This window comes from Panthera tigris, chromosome B3 (assembly GCF_018350195.1).
Source record: "Panthera tigris isolate Pti1 chromosome B3, P.tigris_Pti1_mat1.1, whole genome shotgun sequence".
NCBI lineage: Eukaryota > Metazoa > Chordata > Mammalia > Carnivora > Felidae > Panthera > Panthera tigris.
The window spans coordinates 105,873,062-105,889,038 of record NC_056665.1 but is presented as its reverse complement, the minus strand read 5'-3'; the positions used below and the strand labels follow the sequence as shown (position 1 = coordinate 105,889,038).

The following is a 15,977-nucleotide window of genomic DNA, read 5'->3' as shown; positions in this document are numbered from 1 at the left end:
CAAGATCTCATTCGTTTTAATGACTGAGTAACATTCCATTGTACATATGTACCTCATCTTCTAAATCCATTCATCTATCCATGGACAATTTGGTTGCTTCCATATCTTGTCTATTGTTAATAATGCTTCAATAAACATAGGAGATAGATGTAGGCATAAATATAGATATAGAGATACAGAGATAGATATAGAGATATGGATATGGATATGGATACATCACTTTGAATTAGCATTTTCATATTCTTTGGGCAAATATCCAGTAGTACAATTGCTGGATTGTAGGGTAGTTCTGTTTTTAATTTTTTGAGGAATCTCCATACTGTCTTCCACAGTGGCTGTCCCAGTTTGCATTCCTACCAACAGTGCCCAAGTATTCCTTTTCCTCCACATCCTTGCCAACACTTGTTGTTTCTTGAGTTTTTTATTTTAGCCATTCTGACAGGTGTGAAGTGATATCTCATGGTTTGGGTTTTTTTTTTTTTTAATGTTTGTTTATTTTGAGAGGGAGTGAGCACAAGTGGGGGAGAGGCAGAGAGAGAGAGAGAGAGAGAGAGGGAGAGAGGGAATCCCAAGCAGGCTCTGTGCTGTCAGTGCAGAGCCTAATGAGGGGCTTGATCCCACAAACTGCGAGATCATGACCTGAGCCAAAATCAAGAAGGAGATGCTCAACCAACTGAGTCACCCAGGCATCCCACTCATGTTTTTGGTTTGCATTTCCCTGATGATGGATGATGTTGAGCATCGTTTCATGTGTCTGTTGGCCATCTGTATGTCTTGGGAGAAATGTCTATTCATGTCTTTTGCCCATTTTTAAATTGGATTACTTGTTTTTTTTAGTGTTGAGTGTAGAAGTTCTTTCTATTTTTGGATGCTAAACCTCCATTGGTATGTCATTTGCAAATATCTCCTCCTCTTCATTAGGCTCTCGTTCAGTTTTGTTGATTGTTTCATTTGCTGTGTGGAAGCTTTTTATTTTGATGTAGTCCCAATAGTTTATTTTTGCTTTTGTTTCCCTTGCCTCAGGAGCTGATGTCAGAAAAATTACTGCCTGTACTCTCTTCTAGGATTTTTCTGGTTTCAGGTTTTACATTTGGGTCTTGAATGCATTTTGAGTTTATTTTTGTCTATGGTTTAAGAGTGATCTAGTTCATTCTTTTGCGTGTAGATGTTCAGTTTTCCCATCACCATTTGTTGAAGACCATCTTTTGCATATTCTTGCCTCCCTTGTCAAAGATTAATTGACCATACAATTGTGTTCTAATTTCTCGGCTCTCTATTCTGTTCTGATGGTCTCTATGTCTATCTGTGCCAGTACCATAGTGTTTTGATTACTACAGAACAGTAGTAATCAGTAGTATATCTTATAGTATATGAAATCTGTGATTTCAAGATCTAGTAGAATATCTTTGTAGTATATCTTGAAATCTGTAATTGTGATACCCCCAGTCCTTTTTATGATTGCTTTGGCTATTCAGGATCTTTTGCAGTTCCATACAAATTTTAGGATGATCTAATTCTAGCTCTGTGAAAGATGCTGTTGGTATTTTGATAGGAATTGTATTAAATCTGTAGATTGCTTTGGGTAGTATGGACATTTTAACAATATTTGTTCTCCCAATCCATGAGCATGGAATATCTTTCCATTTGTTTCTGTCATCTTCAATTTCTTTCATTGGTGTTTTATAGTCCTGGTCTTTTACCTCCATGGTTAAGTTTATTCCTAGGTATTTTATTATTTTTGGTACAATTGTAAATGGGATTATCTTCTTAATTTCTCTCTCTGCTACTTCATTATTGGTGTATAGAAATGCAATGGGTTGTATACTGATTTTGCATCCTGCAAACATACTGAATCCATGTATCCATTCTAGTAGTTTTTTGGTGAATTCTTCAGGGCTTTTATGTAGAGTGTCATGTCATCTGCAAATAGTGACATTTTTACTTTTTCCTTACCAAGTTGGGTGCCTTTTATATCTTTTTCTTGTCTGATTGCTGTGGTTCAGACTTCCAGTACTATGTTAAAAAAAACGTTGTGAGAGTGGATGTCCTTGTGTTGTTCCTTATCTTAGGGAGAAAGCTATCAGTTTTTTACCATTGAGTCTGATGTTAGCTGTGGGGTTTTCATATAAGGCCTTTATTATGTTTGAAGTATGTTCTCTTCACATCTTTGTTGAGGATTTTGATCATGAATGGATATTGCACTTGGTCAAATGTTTTTTCTGTATCTATTGAAATGATTATATGATCATATGATTTTTCTCCATTTCTTTGTTGATGTGATGTATCATGTTAATTGATTTGCAAATATTGAAACACACTTGCATCCCAGGAATAAATCCCACTTGATCCTGGTGAATAATTTTTTAATGTACTGTTGGATCCAGTTTGCTGATGTTTTGTTGAAGATTTTTGCATCTGTGTTCATCAGAGATAATGGTCTGTAGCTTCCTTTTTTTATACTGCCTTTATCCAGTTTTGTTATTAGGGTGGTACTTGGCCTCATAGAATGAATTGGGAAGCTTTCCTTCTTTTTCTATTTTTTTTTTTTTGGAATAGATTGAGAAGAACAGGTATTAACTTTTTTTTTGAATGTTTGATTTAGTTTTGGGAAGTTATATAGTTTGGGAGGTTATCTGCTTCCATTTCTTCTAGGTTGTCTAATTTGTTGGCATATGGGTTTTCATGATATTCTCCTACAATCCTTTGTATTTCTGTGGTTATTTCTCCTCTTTCATTTCTGATTTTGTTTGAGTCCTTTCTCTCTCTCTGTTTTTATTTTATTTTTTTATTTTTGATGAGTCTGGCCAAAGGTTTATCAATTTTGTTGATCTTTTCAAAGAACCAGCTCCTGATTTTATTCATCTGTTCTATTGGTTTTTTGTTTTTTTTTTTAGTTTCTATTTCATTTATTTCTGCTCTAATCTTTATTATTTCCTTCCTTCTACTCATTTTTGGCTTTGTTCTTCTTTTTCTAGCTCCTTTATGTGTAAGATTAGGTTTTTTATTTGAGATTTTTCTATCTTCTTGAATAAAGCTTGTATTGCTATAAACTTCCCTCTTAGAACAGCTTTTGCTGCATATCAAAAATTTTGGACTGTTATGTTTCCATTTTTCATTTTTCATTTCTCTCCACTTTTTTTTTTTAATTTCCTCTTTGATTTCTTGGTTGATCCAGTCACTGTTTAGTAGCATGTTACTTAAGCTCCATGTATTTGTATTCCTTCCAAATGTTTCTTGTGGTTGATTTCTAGTTTCATAGCATTGTGGTCAGAAAGGATGCATGGTAATAACTTCAGTCTTTTTGAATTTGTTGAGACTTGTTTTGTGGCTTAACATGTGATCTATTCTGATAAATGTCCCATGTGCACTTGAAAAGGATTTGTATTCCATTGTGTTAGAATGGAATATTCTGAATATATCTGTTAAATCCATCTGGTCCAATGTGTCATTCAAAGCCACTGTTTCCATATTGATTTTCTGTTTGGATGATGTATCCATTGATGCAAGTGGGGTATTTAAGTCTCCTATTATTCTATTACTATTGATTACTTTCTTATATTTGTTATTAACGGCTATGTATTTGTGTCTTCCATGTTGGGTGCAAAAATATTTACAAATATCCCCATTGTTGATTGTTCCCTTTATGATTACATGATGTCTTTCTTTGCCTCTTGTTAGAGTCTTTGCTTTAAAGTCTATTTTGTCCAGTATAAGTATTACTACCCTGGCTTTCTTTTCACTTCCATTTGTATGACAAATGCTTTTCCATCACTTTTAATCTGCATGTATCTTTAGGTCCGAAATGAGTCTCTTGTAGGCAGCATACAGATGGGTCTTGCTTTTTTATCCATTCCATCACCCTATGTCTTTTGATTAGAGTGTTTAGTCCATTTACATTCAAAGTAATTATTGATAGGTATGTACTTATTGCTATTTTGTTACTTGTATGGTTGTTTTGTAATTCTTCTCTGTTCTTGTTTTCTTTTCTCTTTATTCTCACAGTATGCTGGCTTTTTTAAGTGATATACTTGGATTTTTTCTGTTTATTTTTTGCATATCTATTACCAGTTCTTGATTTGTGGTTACCATTAGGTTTATGTATAACATCTTATACATATAGAAGTCTATATTAAGTTGATGGTCACTTAAGTTTGAACCTATTCTAAAAGCAGTCAAGTTTTACTCCTTCCCCCTGCCCCAATGTTTTAGGTATATGGTATTATACTTTATATTCTTTTATTTTGTGAATCCCTTAAATGATTTATATAGATATGCTTAATTTTACTACTTTTGTGCTTCCTATTTTTCTTACTCCTGCTTATGGTTTTTCCTTTCCACTCAAAGAATTCCCCTCAACATTTCTTATAAGGCTGGTTTAGTGGTCATAAACTCCTTTAACTTTAGATTGTCTGGGAAACTATCCAAACTCCTTTCTGAATGATAGCATTCCTGAGTAGATTATTCTTGGATGCAGGCTTTTTCCTTTTAGCACTTTGAGTATATCAGCCCCTCCCTTCTGGTATGCAATGTTTCTGCTGAAAAATCAGCTGATGGCCTTATGGGGTTTTCCTTGTATGCAGCTGTTTCCTTTTTCTTGCTGCTTTAAATATTCTCTATCACTGCTTTCTACCACTTTAATTATTGGGTGTCTTCTTTTAACTTTTTTTTTCAAGTTTATTTACTTATTTTTGAAAGAGAGAGAAAGAGAGAGAGCACACAAGTGGGGTAGAGGCAGAGAGAGAGAGAGAGATTGAATCCCAAGCAGGCTCCTCACTGTCAGCACAGAGCCGGATGCAGGACTTGAACTCACAAACTGAGAGATTATGACCTGAGCCAAAGTTGGATACTTAACCCATAGTAGGTACCCCTACTATGTATCCTGATGTGGATATCTATGGATTGATTTTGGGGAGGGGGGGGTGGCTCTCTGTGCATCCTGGATCTGGATGTATATTTCCTTCCCCAGATTAGTGATGTTTTCAACTCTCATATCTTCAAATAAATTTTTCTGCCCTCTTTTCTCTCTCTTCTCCTGGGATTCCTATATCACAAATGTTTTAATGCTTGATGGTGTCATTGAATTTCCTTAATCTATTTTCATTTTTGTTAGTCTTTTCTCTCTCTCTCTCCTGTTCAGCTTGATTGCTTTCATTACTCTATCTTCCAGGTCACTGATCCATTCTTCTGCTTCCTCTAGTCTACCAAGTATTCTCACTAGCATATTTTTTATTTTAGTTATTGTGTTGTTCATCTCTGATTTTCTTTTATGTTTTCTCTTTGTTGAGGGTCTCACTGGGGCCCTCCACTCTTCTCCAGTCCAGTGAGTATCTTTATGACCATTGATTTAAATTCTCTATTAGTCATATTACTTATTTCCATTTGATTTCGGTCTCTTGCTGTGATATTGTCCTGTTCTTTCATTTGGGACATATTCCTGTGTCTCCTCACTTTGCTGAACTCTGGGTATCTGTTCCTCTGTATTAAGAAAGTCAGCTGCATATCCTGATCTTGAAAGCAGTGGCCTTATGAAGAAGAGTCCTGTAGTGCCCTGTAGTGCAGTGTCCCTTGTTCACAAGAACCTGGCACTTTACGGGTATCTGCTACATGTGTTGCATGTACCCTACTTCTGTGTTGGAGCTGCATTTGCCTTTAGTCCAGGTGTCTTCAGTGGCTATCTCTGCTTGTTGTTGGCAGGACTTGGTCCCTGTGTTGTTCATGGGCCAGTTTAGGGCTGCTGTGGACTTGAGCTGAGCCAGACCAGGCATTTTCCAGAGGTGTGGTAGCACTGAACGCCAAGGTGCTCTCCCTGTATTGTCCTCTGAGAAGCTTTCATTGGTGGATGAGACCTGAAGGTAAACCATATGTCTGCCCCCAGCCCACTGCTGGGGTTTCAGACTAATGTATGCAGTTATCTTCCCCACTTCCAGGAACAGGAGTCACTTTGGAGTGGTGCTGGCCCCATTGGGGCTGCTTGCACACTGTCAGCTTGTGGCACCACTTTGGACGGACTCCTGCCAAGGACAAGTCCATAAGAGCATGTGGGGGTGGGTGCACATTGTTAGAAAGTTGTGCACTGGTCTGCTGCAGGAGAGAACTCGTGGCCTTGACAATTGCCAAGGGCTGCTCTGCAGAAAATGCAGGGGCGGGGCATGTGGTGCCAGCAAGGTCACTGCCAGTCCGCTGTGGGAGGGGACCTGGAGCCACTTTAGAAAATTGCCTCACCAAGGTGGAGGGGAGAGGTTTGAGGAAGAGCAAACTAGGTGGAAAGCATTTGCGCTGTGCTGGTTCCTGAGGGTGTTTGTGTATCTAGTCTGGGGTGGGAGGGAGTGGGAAGGGAAACGGTGCTTGCCAGCTCTATTTTTCTTGGAGAAATCTCTCAACCATCCCTGTCCTTACAGCACAGTTCTGAGATTAATAAATAAATATCCTTCCTGTATGCCCCAGGCATTTTTCAAACTGCTGCTTCCATGCTGTATGTCAGCTGGGCTGTTTGTTGGGCTTTGTCTTTAAGGGCAGGAACTCAGTTTTCTATTGTTCTCTAGCCATCCCAGAGCCCAACCCACTGATTCGTAAAGGCACTAACTGTAAGAACTCACAAAGTTAGACCCTACTGGTTTTCAAAGCCATATGTTATGGGAATATGTCTTCCTAATGCTGGTCCCCTTTGCCTGGGGTGCCTGGTGAGGAGTCTTTTCCTCTCCCCTCTGTATGCTTGTGGTGTCCCTTCCTCCCACGGATCAGTTTGGCTCCTGATCATGTCTCTGCCCTTCCTCTCTTCTTCATTGTGGCCTCTTCTCTACATTTAGCTGTGGAGTCTGTTCTGACAGTTTTGGGGTTGTTCAGTGAGGTATTTGCACCGATGTGGGTGTTATCTAGGTGTATCTGTGGGATGAAGTGTGCTTAGGATTCTCCTATTCCACCATTTCTCATTGTAGTTTTGATTTGCATTTCCCTGATAATTAGAGATGTTGAGCATCTTTTCGTGTGTGTGTTGGCCATCTGTGTGTCTTCTTTGGAAGAATGTCTATTCAGGTCCTCTGTGCATTTTTTAACCAGATTGTTAGTTTGCTTGTTTGGTGTTGGGCTTTGTAAGTTCTTTATATAGGGGCACCTGTGTGGCTCAGTCAGTTAAGCGTCCAACTTTAGCTCAGGTCATGATCTTGCAGTTCATGAGTTCAAGCCCCATGTCGGACTCTGTGCTGACAGTTCAGAGCCTGGAGACTGCTGCAGATAGATTATCTCTCCCGCTCTCTCTGCCCCTCCTCCACTAGTGTTCTGTCTCTCTGCCTTTCAAAACTAAACATTTAAAAAAAAAGTTCTTTATATATATTTTGGATATTAACCCCTTATCAGATATATCATTTACAAATATCTTCTTCCATTCAGTAGGTTGCCTTTTGTTTTGATGATTTCCTTCACTGTGTAAAGATGTTTTATTTTGATGTAGTCCCAATAGTTTATTGTTGTTTTTGTTTCCCTGGCTTGAGGAGAACTATCTAGGAAAATGTTTCTATGGCTGATGTCAAAGAAATGACTGCCTATGTTTTTGTTTAGTAATTTTATGGTTTTCAGTCTGACATTTAGGTCTTTAATACATTTTGTGTTTATTTCTGTGTTTAGGGTAAGAAAGTGATCCAGTTTCATTCTTTTGCATGTAAGGTGTTCAGTTTTCTCAGTACCATTTATTGAGGAGACTGTCTTTTCCCCATTGTATACTCATGCCTTCTTTGTCATAGATTAATTGGCCATATAAGCATGGGTTTATTTCTGGGTTCTCTATTTTTCCATTGATCTGTGTCTCTTTTTGTGCCAGTACCATACTCTTTTGATTACTGCAGGCTTGTAGTGTCTCTTAAAATCTGGAATTGTGATACTTCCAGCTTCGTTTGCTTTCTCATGATTACTTCGTCAATTTGGAGTCTTTTGTGGTTCTATTCAAGTTTTAGAATTATTTATTCCAGTTCTATGGAAAGTGTTTTTGTTTTGATAGAGACTGTATTAAATTTATGATTTTTTGGGGATAGTATGGGCATTTTAACAATATTTGTTCTCCCAACCCATGACCATGGCATATTGTTTCATTAGTTTGTGTCATCCTCCATTTCTTCCATCGGTGTTTTTATAGCTCTCAGAGTACAGGTCTTTCACCCCCTTGGTTAAGTTTATTCCTATGGATCTTATTGTTTTTGATGTAACTGTAAATGGGATTGTTTTTTTAATTTTACTTTCTGCTACTTCATTATTAATGTTTAGAAATACAACAGATTTATGTAAAAAAATTTTGTATCCTGTGACTTTACTGAGTTCATTTATCAATTCCAGTAGTCTTTAGGGTTTTCTGTATATAGTATTATGTCATCTGTAAATCATGAGATTTTTACTTCTTCCTTACAGATTTGGATACCTTTTATTTCTTTTTTCTTGTCTGATTGCTGTGGCTAGGGCTTCTAGCACTATGTTGAATAAAAGTGGCGAAAGTGAACATCCTTGTCTTGTTCCTGATCTTAGAGGAAAATTTCTCAGTTTTTCACCACTTAGTAAGATGTTAGCTGTGGGATTTTCACATATGGCACTTACTATATTGAGGTATGTTCCTTCTTGACCTACTTTGTTGAGAGGTTTTATCACAAATGGATGTTGTGTTTTGTCAAGTGCTTTTTCTGCATTCATTGAGATGATCCTATGGTTTTTCTCTGTTCTTTTGTTGATGTGATGTATCACATTGATTGATTTATGAATATTGAACCATGCTTGCATCCCTGGAATAAAAGTACTGTTGGATCCAGTTTGCTAATAATTTGTTGAGGATTTTTATATCTGTGTTCATCAGAGATATTAGTCTGTAGATTCCTTTTCTTATAATGTCTTTATTCGGTTTTGCTATCAAAATGAATGAATTTGGAAACTTCCCTTCTTTTTCTATTTTTTGGAATAGTTTGAGAAGAATGGGTATTAACTCTTCTTTAAATGTTTGGTAGAGGGACACCTGGGTGGCTTAGTCGGTTAGGCATCTAACTCTTAATTTCGGCTCAGGTCATTATCTCACAGTTCATGGGTTCAAGCCTTCTGTCAGGCTCTGCCCTGACAGTATGGAGCCTGCTTGGGATTCTCTCTTTCTATCCCTCTCTCTCTTCCCCTCCCCTGCTCACAGTTTCTCTTTCTCTCTATAAAATAAATAAATAAATAAATAAACTAAAAAAAAATTTGGTCGAATTCAGCCTTGATGCCATCTGGTCCTGGACTTAGTTTATTGGGAGTGTTTTGATTATTGATTTCATTTCATTGATAGTAATTGATCTGTTCAGGTTTTCTATTTTTTCTGATTTAGTTTTGGGAGGTTATATGTTTCTATGAATATATCCATTTTTTTGTAGGTTGTCCAATTTTTTGGCGTGTAATTTTTCACAATGTTCTCTTATAATCCCTTGTATTTCTGTGGTGTCCGTTGTTATTTCTACTCATTCATTTCTAGGTTTTTTGGGGGGGTCCTCCTTTTTTTTTTTTTTTGGATGAGTCTAGCTAGCAGTTTATCAATTCCATTGATCTTTTCAAAGGCCCAGGTCGTGATTTCATTGATCTGTTCTATTGTTTTTTTAGTTTCTATTTCATTGATTTCTGCTCTAATCTTTATTATTTCCTTCCTTCTACTAGCTTTGGGCTTTGTTCTTTTTCTAGCTCCTTTAGGTGTAAGGTAAAGTTGTTTATTTGACATTTTTCTTGCTTCTTGAGGTAGTCCTCTATTACTGTAATCTTTCCTTTGAGAAGAGCTTTTCCTGCATCCCAAGGATTTTAGATCACTGTGTTTTCATTTGTCTCATGTATTTTTTTATTTCTTCTTTGATACCTTGGTTGACCCATTCATTGTTCAGTAGTTTGTTATTTAAGTCCATGTATTTATGTTCTTTCCAGACTTTTTTCTTGTGATTGATTTCTAGTATCATATTGCTGTGGTAAGAAAAGATGTGTGATTTGATTTCAGGCTTTTTTGATTTATTGACACTTGTTTTATGGCCTAAGATATAATCTATTCTGGGGAAGTTTCCATGTGTAATCCACTGTTTTTGTATGAAATGTTTTCAATGTACCTGTCAGGTCTGTCTGGCCTAATGTGTCATTCAAAGCTGTTTCCTTGTTGATTTTCTGTCTGGATGGTGTATCCATTGATGCAAGTGGAGTATTAAAGTCCCCTGCTATTATTATGCAACAATAATAGAAAGAAACAGTTTCTTCCTCTGTTTGTTAATAGTTGCCTTATGTAGGTATTCCCATGTTGGGTACACGGATATTTACAATTGCTATATCCTCCTGTTTGATACAAATGTTATAACCTCTTATTGGATTACTCCCTTTATCATTATGTAGTGTCCTTTTTTGTTTCTTGGTTTAGTCTTTGTCTTAAAGTCTATTTTGCTCAATATAAATATTGCTACTTCAGCTTTCTTTTTGCTTCTATTCCATCTGCATGGTAAATGTTTTTCTATCCCTTTACTTTCAATCTGTATGTGTCTTTAGGTCTGAAGTGAATCTGTTATAGGCAGCATATGGATGGGTCTTTGTTTTTTATCCATTCATTCACTCTATGTTTTTAAATTGGAGCATATAGTCCATTTACACACAAAGTAATTATCGATAGGTATGTACTTATTGCCATTTTTGTTACCTGTTTCATGGTTGTTCCTTTCTTCTTCTCTTGTTCACTTCCCTTAGAGTTTGAAAGCTTTAGTGTTATGCTTTGATTCATTTCTCTTTTATTTTTTGTGTATCTGTTACAGGTTTTTGATTTGTGGTTACCATTGGGTTTATGTATAATTTCTTATGTGTATAGTATTCCATATTAAGTTGATGGTCACTTAAATTTGAACCCACTCTAAAAGCACTGAATTTCTACTAACCCCCATGTTTATGTATATGATGTCATACTTTATATTTTTAAAATTTTGTGTATCCCTTGACTGATTTTTATAAATATAATTGATTTTACTGCTTTTGTGTTTTACCTCCTTACTGGTTTTATAAGTGATTAATGTACTTTTATTATATGTTTGCATTTCCCTGTGAAATTTTTTCCTTTCATAGTTTTCATACTCCTGATATGCTGGGGTTTTTTTTTTCCACTCAAAGAGTTCCCTTTAACATTTCTTGTAAGGCCTCTTTAGTGCTCATGAACTCCTTTAACTTTGTTTGTCTGGGAAACTCTTTATCTCTCCTTCAATTATGAATAACATACTTGCTGAGAAGACTGTTCTTGGTTGCATTTTTTTCCTTTCAGCACTTTGATTTCACTTTTATTTTTTTAAGTAGGCTCTAAGCCCAACATGAGGTTTGAACTCATGACCCAGAGATCAAGAGTCACATGCTCTACTGACTGAGCCAGCCAGATGCCCCTCTTTCAGCACTTTGAATATATCATGCCACTCCCTTCGGTTCCGCAAAGTTTCTGCTGAAAAAACACCTGATAGGTTTATGGAGTTTCCCTCGTATTTAACTGTTTTATTTTACTTCATTAATTAAAAGAAAATTTTTTTACTGCTTTTAAAAATCTATATATATCACTACTTTCTGCCATTTTAATTACTATGTGTGGATCTCTTTGGGTTTAATTTTGTTGAAGGTTCTCTATACCTCCTGGATCTGGATGTCTGTTGCCTTCCCCAGATTAGGGAAGTTTTCACCTATTATGTCTTCAAATAAATTTTCTGCTCCCTTCTCTCTCTCTTCTTCTGGGATCCCTATAATGTGAGTATTATTATACTTGATGATATCACTGAGTTCCCTTAGCCTGTTCTCATTTTTTATTATATTGTTTTTCTGTTTACTGTTCAGCTTGGCTGTTTTCCATAACATGCATCCATCCATATCACTGATTTGTTCTTCTGCCTCCTCTAGTCTGCTATTGATTCCCTCTAGTATATTTTTTATTTCAGTTATTGAGTTCTTCACTCTGACCGGTTCTGTTTATATTTTGTATTTCTATTGAAGGTCTCTCTGAGCTCTTCCACTCTTTTCTCAAGTCCAGTAAAATATCTTTATGACCATTTTGGAGTTGTTTATCATGCATGTTACTTATTTCTGTTTCATTTGGCTCTTTTGCTGTGGTTTTATCCTGTTCTTTCATTTGGGACATAGTCCTCTGTCGTCTCATTCTGTCTAACTCTGTTTCTTATTATGTATTAGAAAACTCAGCTACAAGTAGTGGCCTTATGAAGAAGAGGTCCTATGGTGTCCTGTGATGCAGTGCTCCCTGTTCAGCAGAACCAGGCATTTCAGTGGCATCTCCATTGTGGCTGAGCCATGTTTGCCTTCAGTCAGGTCAGTTGTAATGGCCCTTTTTGCCTGCTGTCGGTGCACCAGGAAGGGTTTGGTCTCTGTGCCGTTAAAGAGACAGTCTGGGGCTGTTGATGGCTTCCAGTTAGGTGGTGTCAGCATTCAGACCAGATGCCTGCTCTCAGTCCGTCTGCTGAAGCTGTAGTTGCATAGAACTGTAGGGTGCTCCCCATCATCCTCTGAGAGGCTTTATGGTGCGTGTGGCCTGCACTCCGATCCAGATGCCTGCCCCCAGTCTGTCTGCTGGGGCTGCAGTCTCACTGATCAGTGGCATACTCTCATTGTGCTGCTGCCATAAGGTTCAGCTACTGGGACTGTGGGTACACTGGTATGCGTGGATATCTTCCTCTCTCCCCAGGGAAGGAGTCACTTTGGAGTGGTGCCGGTCTCTGCTGGGATTGTTTTGCAGGGTGTCATGGTTGGCGTCATGGTTGGAGCCATTTTGGAGGGATGCCTTTGGAGTACGGCAGATTGAGTGGGCTGATCTGCAGAGGAATGTAGGGGCAGGGCACTAGTTGCCAGCAAGACAGGTGGAGAACATTCCTGCTGTTTCCTGCAAGTGTCTGGCCAACTAGCATGGGGTGGTGGGGGGAGGAAGAGAAATGGCGTCCGCTAGCAGTTTTGTTCTATAATGGTCTCCTAAAGATCCCTTTTTCTCTGACTGGGGGCATTCTGCATACATTCTGAGATTAGTAAATACATCTGCATAGATTTACTTTCGAAACAGTTGTTTCTATGTTGTGTCATTTGTTATGCTGACTCTTTAAGGGTGGGGACTCAGTTTCCTATTGTCCTCCAGCTCTCCCAAAGCTAAGCCTACTGTTTTTTAAAGTACTGGAAGTAAACCATGATGATCGTAAAGACTCAAGAAGTTAAACCCCACTGTTTTTCAAAGTGAAATATTATGGAGACTTGTCTTCCCACTGTGAGTCCCTCATGCCTGGGGTGCCTGGTATGGGGTCTGTTCCTCTGGCTTGTTGTGGTGTCTCTCCTGTTTGTGGTCATTTTTGCCATGGTTTGGGTTCCTAACCAGTCTCTACCACCCCTACCCTTTTCCGTGTGGCCCCTCTCTGTGAAAGTCTGTTCTGCCAGTTTTCAGGCCACGTTCACAGATAGTTACACAGATGTGGCTCAGTGTGTCCATGGGTTGAGATAAGCTCAGGATCCTCTTTCTGCACCATCTTCCCAGAAGTGAATCAACTGTGGAGTTTTAAACATCAAGTTTTCCCACATAGCCTCTGCTGATAATTCAGAAATTAATTAGACCCCCATCTCTGAATGTGGTTCAGGGCAATCTAATACACTGGTGTCCTGATTATTTAACTCTGAGATAATTGTGGGTTTTATGTTTGAGCAGGAAAAAGTGAAGAAAGAACTCAAATACTTACGAGACCAAGAAAGCCATAAGATCAAAAGTCATTTTGAAACTCTCAAGAACTTAGAAAATGAAATCTATGTACATGACTTAAAAGTAGATGCTTTGCTCCTGGAAAATGAAAAATTAAGAAAAGTAAGTTCACGAGCACTTCACTTTGCATGGTGGTTTGACTGGTTGCCTAGACCTGTAATAGTTATGAGAGAAAAGGAGAGTATAGCTCTTAACACTTTTTAAATAAAGCTTAAAGTACACATAGAAAAGTGCACAAATCATAAGTGAAACGCATAATGAGCACACATGGGTAACCAGCGTGCAGATCAAGAAACAAAGCGCTAACAGTATCCAGATATTTTCTGTGTCCCTTCCTGTCACTGGCCTCCCCACATGGGTAACACTATACTGGCTTCTAACACCAAAGATTAGTTTTGTCTGTTTCTGAACATTATATGTATAGAATGATACAGTATGCACTCTTGCTCAATACTATTTGTAAGGTTCATCTTTATTATTGAGTGTAGTATGGTTTGTTCATCCCTAATGATGTATAGTATTCAAGTGTATGACTGTACCACAGTTATATACTTTGTGGATGGGGGCGGTGAGAGAGTTTCTAATTGGGCCTATTAGAAATAGTGTTGCCATGAATATTCTTGTACATGTATTTCGGGGGAACATACGTACATATTCCTGTGGGGTATACCCCTCAAGTGGAATCTCAAGGCCATAGGGATGTGGACTGTCCATTCTGGTGCACAGTGCCATCTCTCAAGAAGTCGCAGTAATTGCAACTCCCAGTGGGGCCTGTGAGAACACCACTGGTTCTACATTCTCACCAAACCTTGGTTTTTTTTCCATTTAACTATTCTGGGAGGGTGTAGTGGTGTCCCGTTGTGGTTTTAATTTGCATTTTCCTGATGGTTAATGAAGCATCTATTTATATGTCGTTGGCCACGCGTATTCCTCTTTGTGAAGTGCCTGTTCAAGTTTTTTACCCATTTAAAACAGTAGGTTGTCTGTCTGTCTTGTATCGATTGTATCATTTTTTTCCCAGTAAACTACATTGACCTCAGGTGAGGATCTGTATCAGTGGATCCCAAGTGTTTTGGACAGTGCCACAGAGGGGGATTCAGTCCCATTTGATGCTCACAGTAACCTTTAAGGTGGATAAGATATTATGTTGCTTTTATACATGAGGAAACTGAGGTTCTATATTTTTTTTAATAACTCTTAATAGCTAGAGAAATCAAAACCGTCCCACAGCAATAAGACACTAAGGGAAACATTCCTTTACCTCTCTGGGTAATTTTTTTCCATCATTTAAATCACAGCAGTTATCTACCAGTATGAGGACCAGTGTTTTTTGGCAGAATTAAAGTGGCATAAGAGGTACTAATGCACTTTGGAAAGGTAAATGTGCTCCAGAGCCCTGGCACCATCATCAGTAACCTGCACGCATGCAATACATGTTCATTCTTCTAGCCCTCGAAACAATCTCATAAGGCATTTCGTCTACCCATGGAAATATTCCACAAGACTGTCTTCCTATCAAGATGACATAGATTATTTACTAAAATACCTGGAATTGTTATTGCTACGTTAGTAATGGGTAAGCAAATGGATGACTATGTGAAAACACTGATTCTAAAAATTCTCTTTAATCTATTGACCGTCTACGAGGCCCCGAATGACCCTGTGCTGTTCTCTTATTCACTCACCACTCTCCGTCTTGCTGATTACATCCCTACTCCCAGCAAATGTTTTAAGCCCCCACTGAATCCCTGGCCTTGGGGAAGGCACAATGAATACAGAGATGAAAAAGACACTGCCCCAAGTCCTTAGGAAGCTCATAGTCTAGCTGAGGAAGTCGCAAATAAATAGATAGTTACAATTCAGTGTGTTAAAATATTTGAGAGTTACGGGAAACCAGCTGAACTAGGCAAGTCTACAAACAGTGATTCACGTTCAACGAGGGGCAGGAATGATGACTTGGACTTGACTTACAGAGTTTTCACTTTGATTTACTACAAAAGCTTCCAACAAACCACACAGACTGGGACAAGATCAAGGCTGCATGATTAGACCCTACGACAGGCTTATAAACAGTTCTGCATCTACACCTTCTATAGTACTGGATGCCATTTTCTAGATTCTTCTTATCAGTAGTTTCTAGTATTTGACTGTTTCTTTCTTAAAACTGGGTGAGTGCCAAATTTATATCCAAAGCCCATGCTTTCAGAGTTCCCAGAGACTTTAGAGTTTAGCATTCCTGAGCATT

The 15,977-nt window shown here is 38.1% G+C and overlaps 1 protein-coding gene across 1 annotated transcript in view; it reads left to right on the top strand.

Annotated features, from left to right (window-relative positions):
- The window catches only part of CCDC175 (coiled-coil domain containing 175), a 74,972-nt gene that overhangs the window by 49,001 nt on the left and 9,994 nt on the right, over positions 1–15,977 (top strand). Inside the window, exon 16 of the mRNA XM_042989810.1 lies at positions 13,682–13,834. Within this exon, the coding sequence (XP_042845744.1) occupies positions 13,682–13,834 (153 nt within the window). The remainder of the gene's footprint in view (positions 1–13,681; positions 13,835–15,977) is intronic.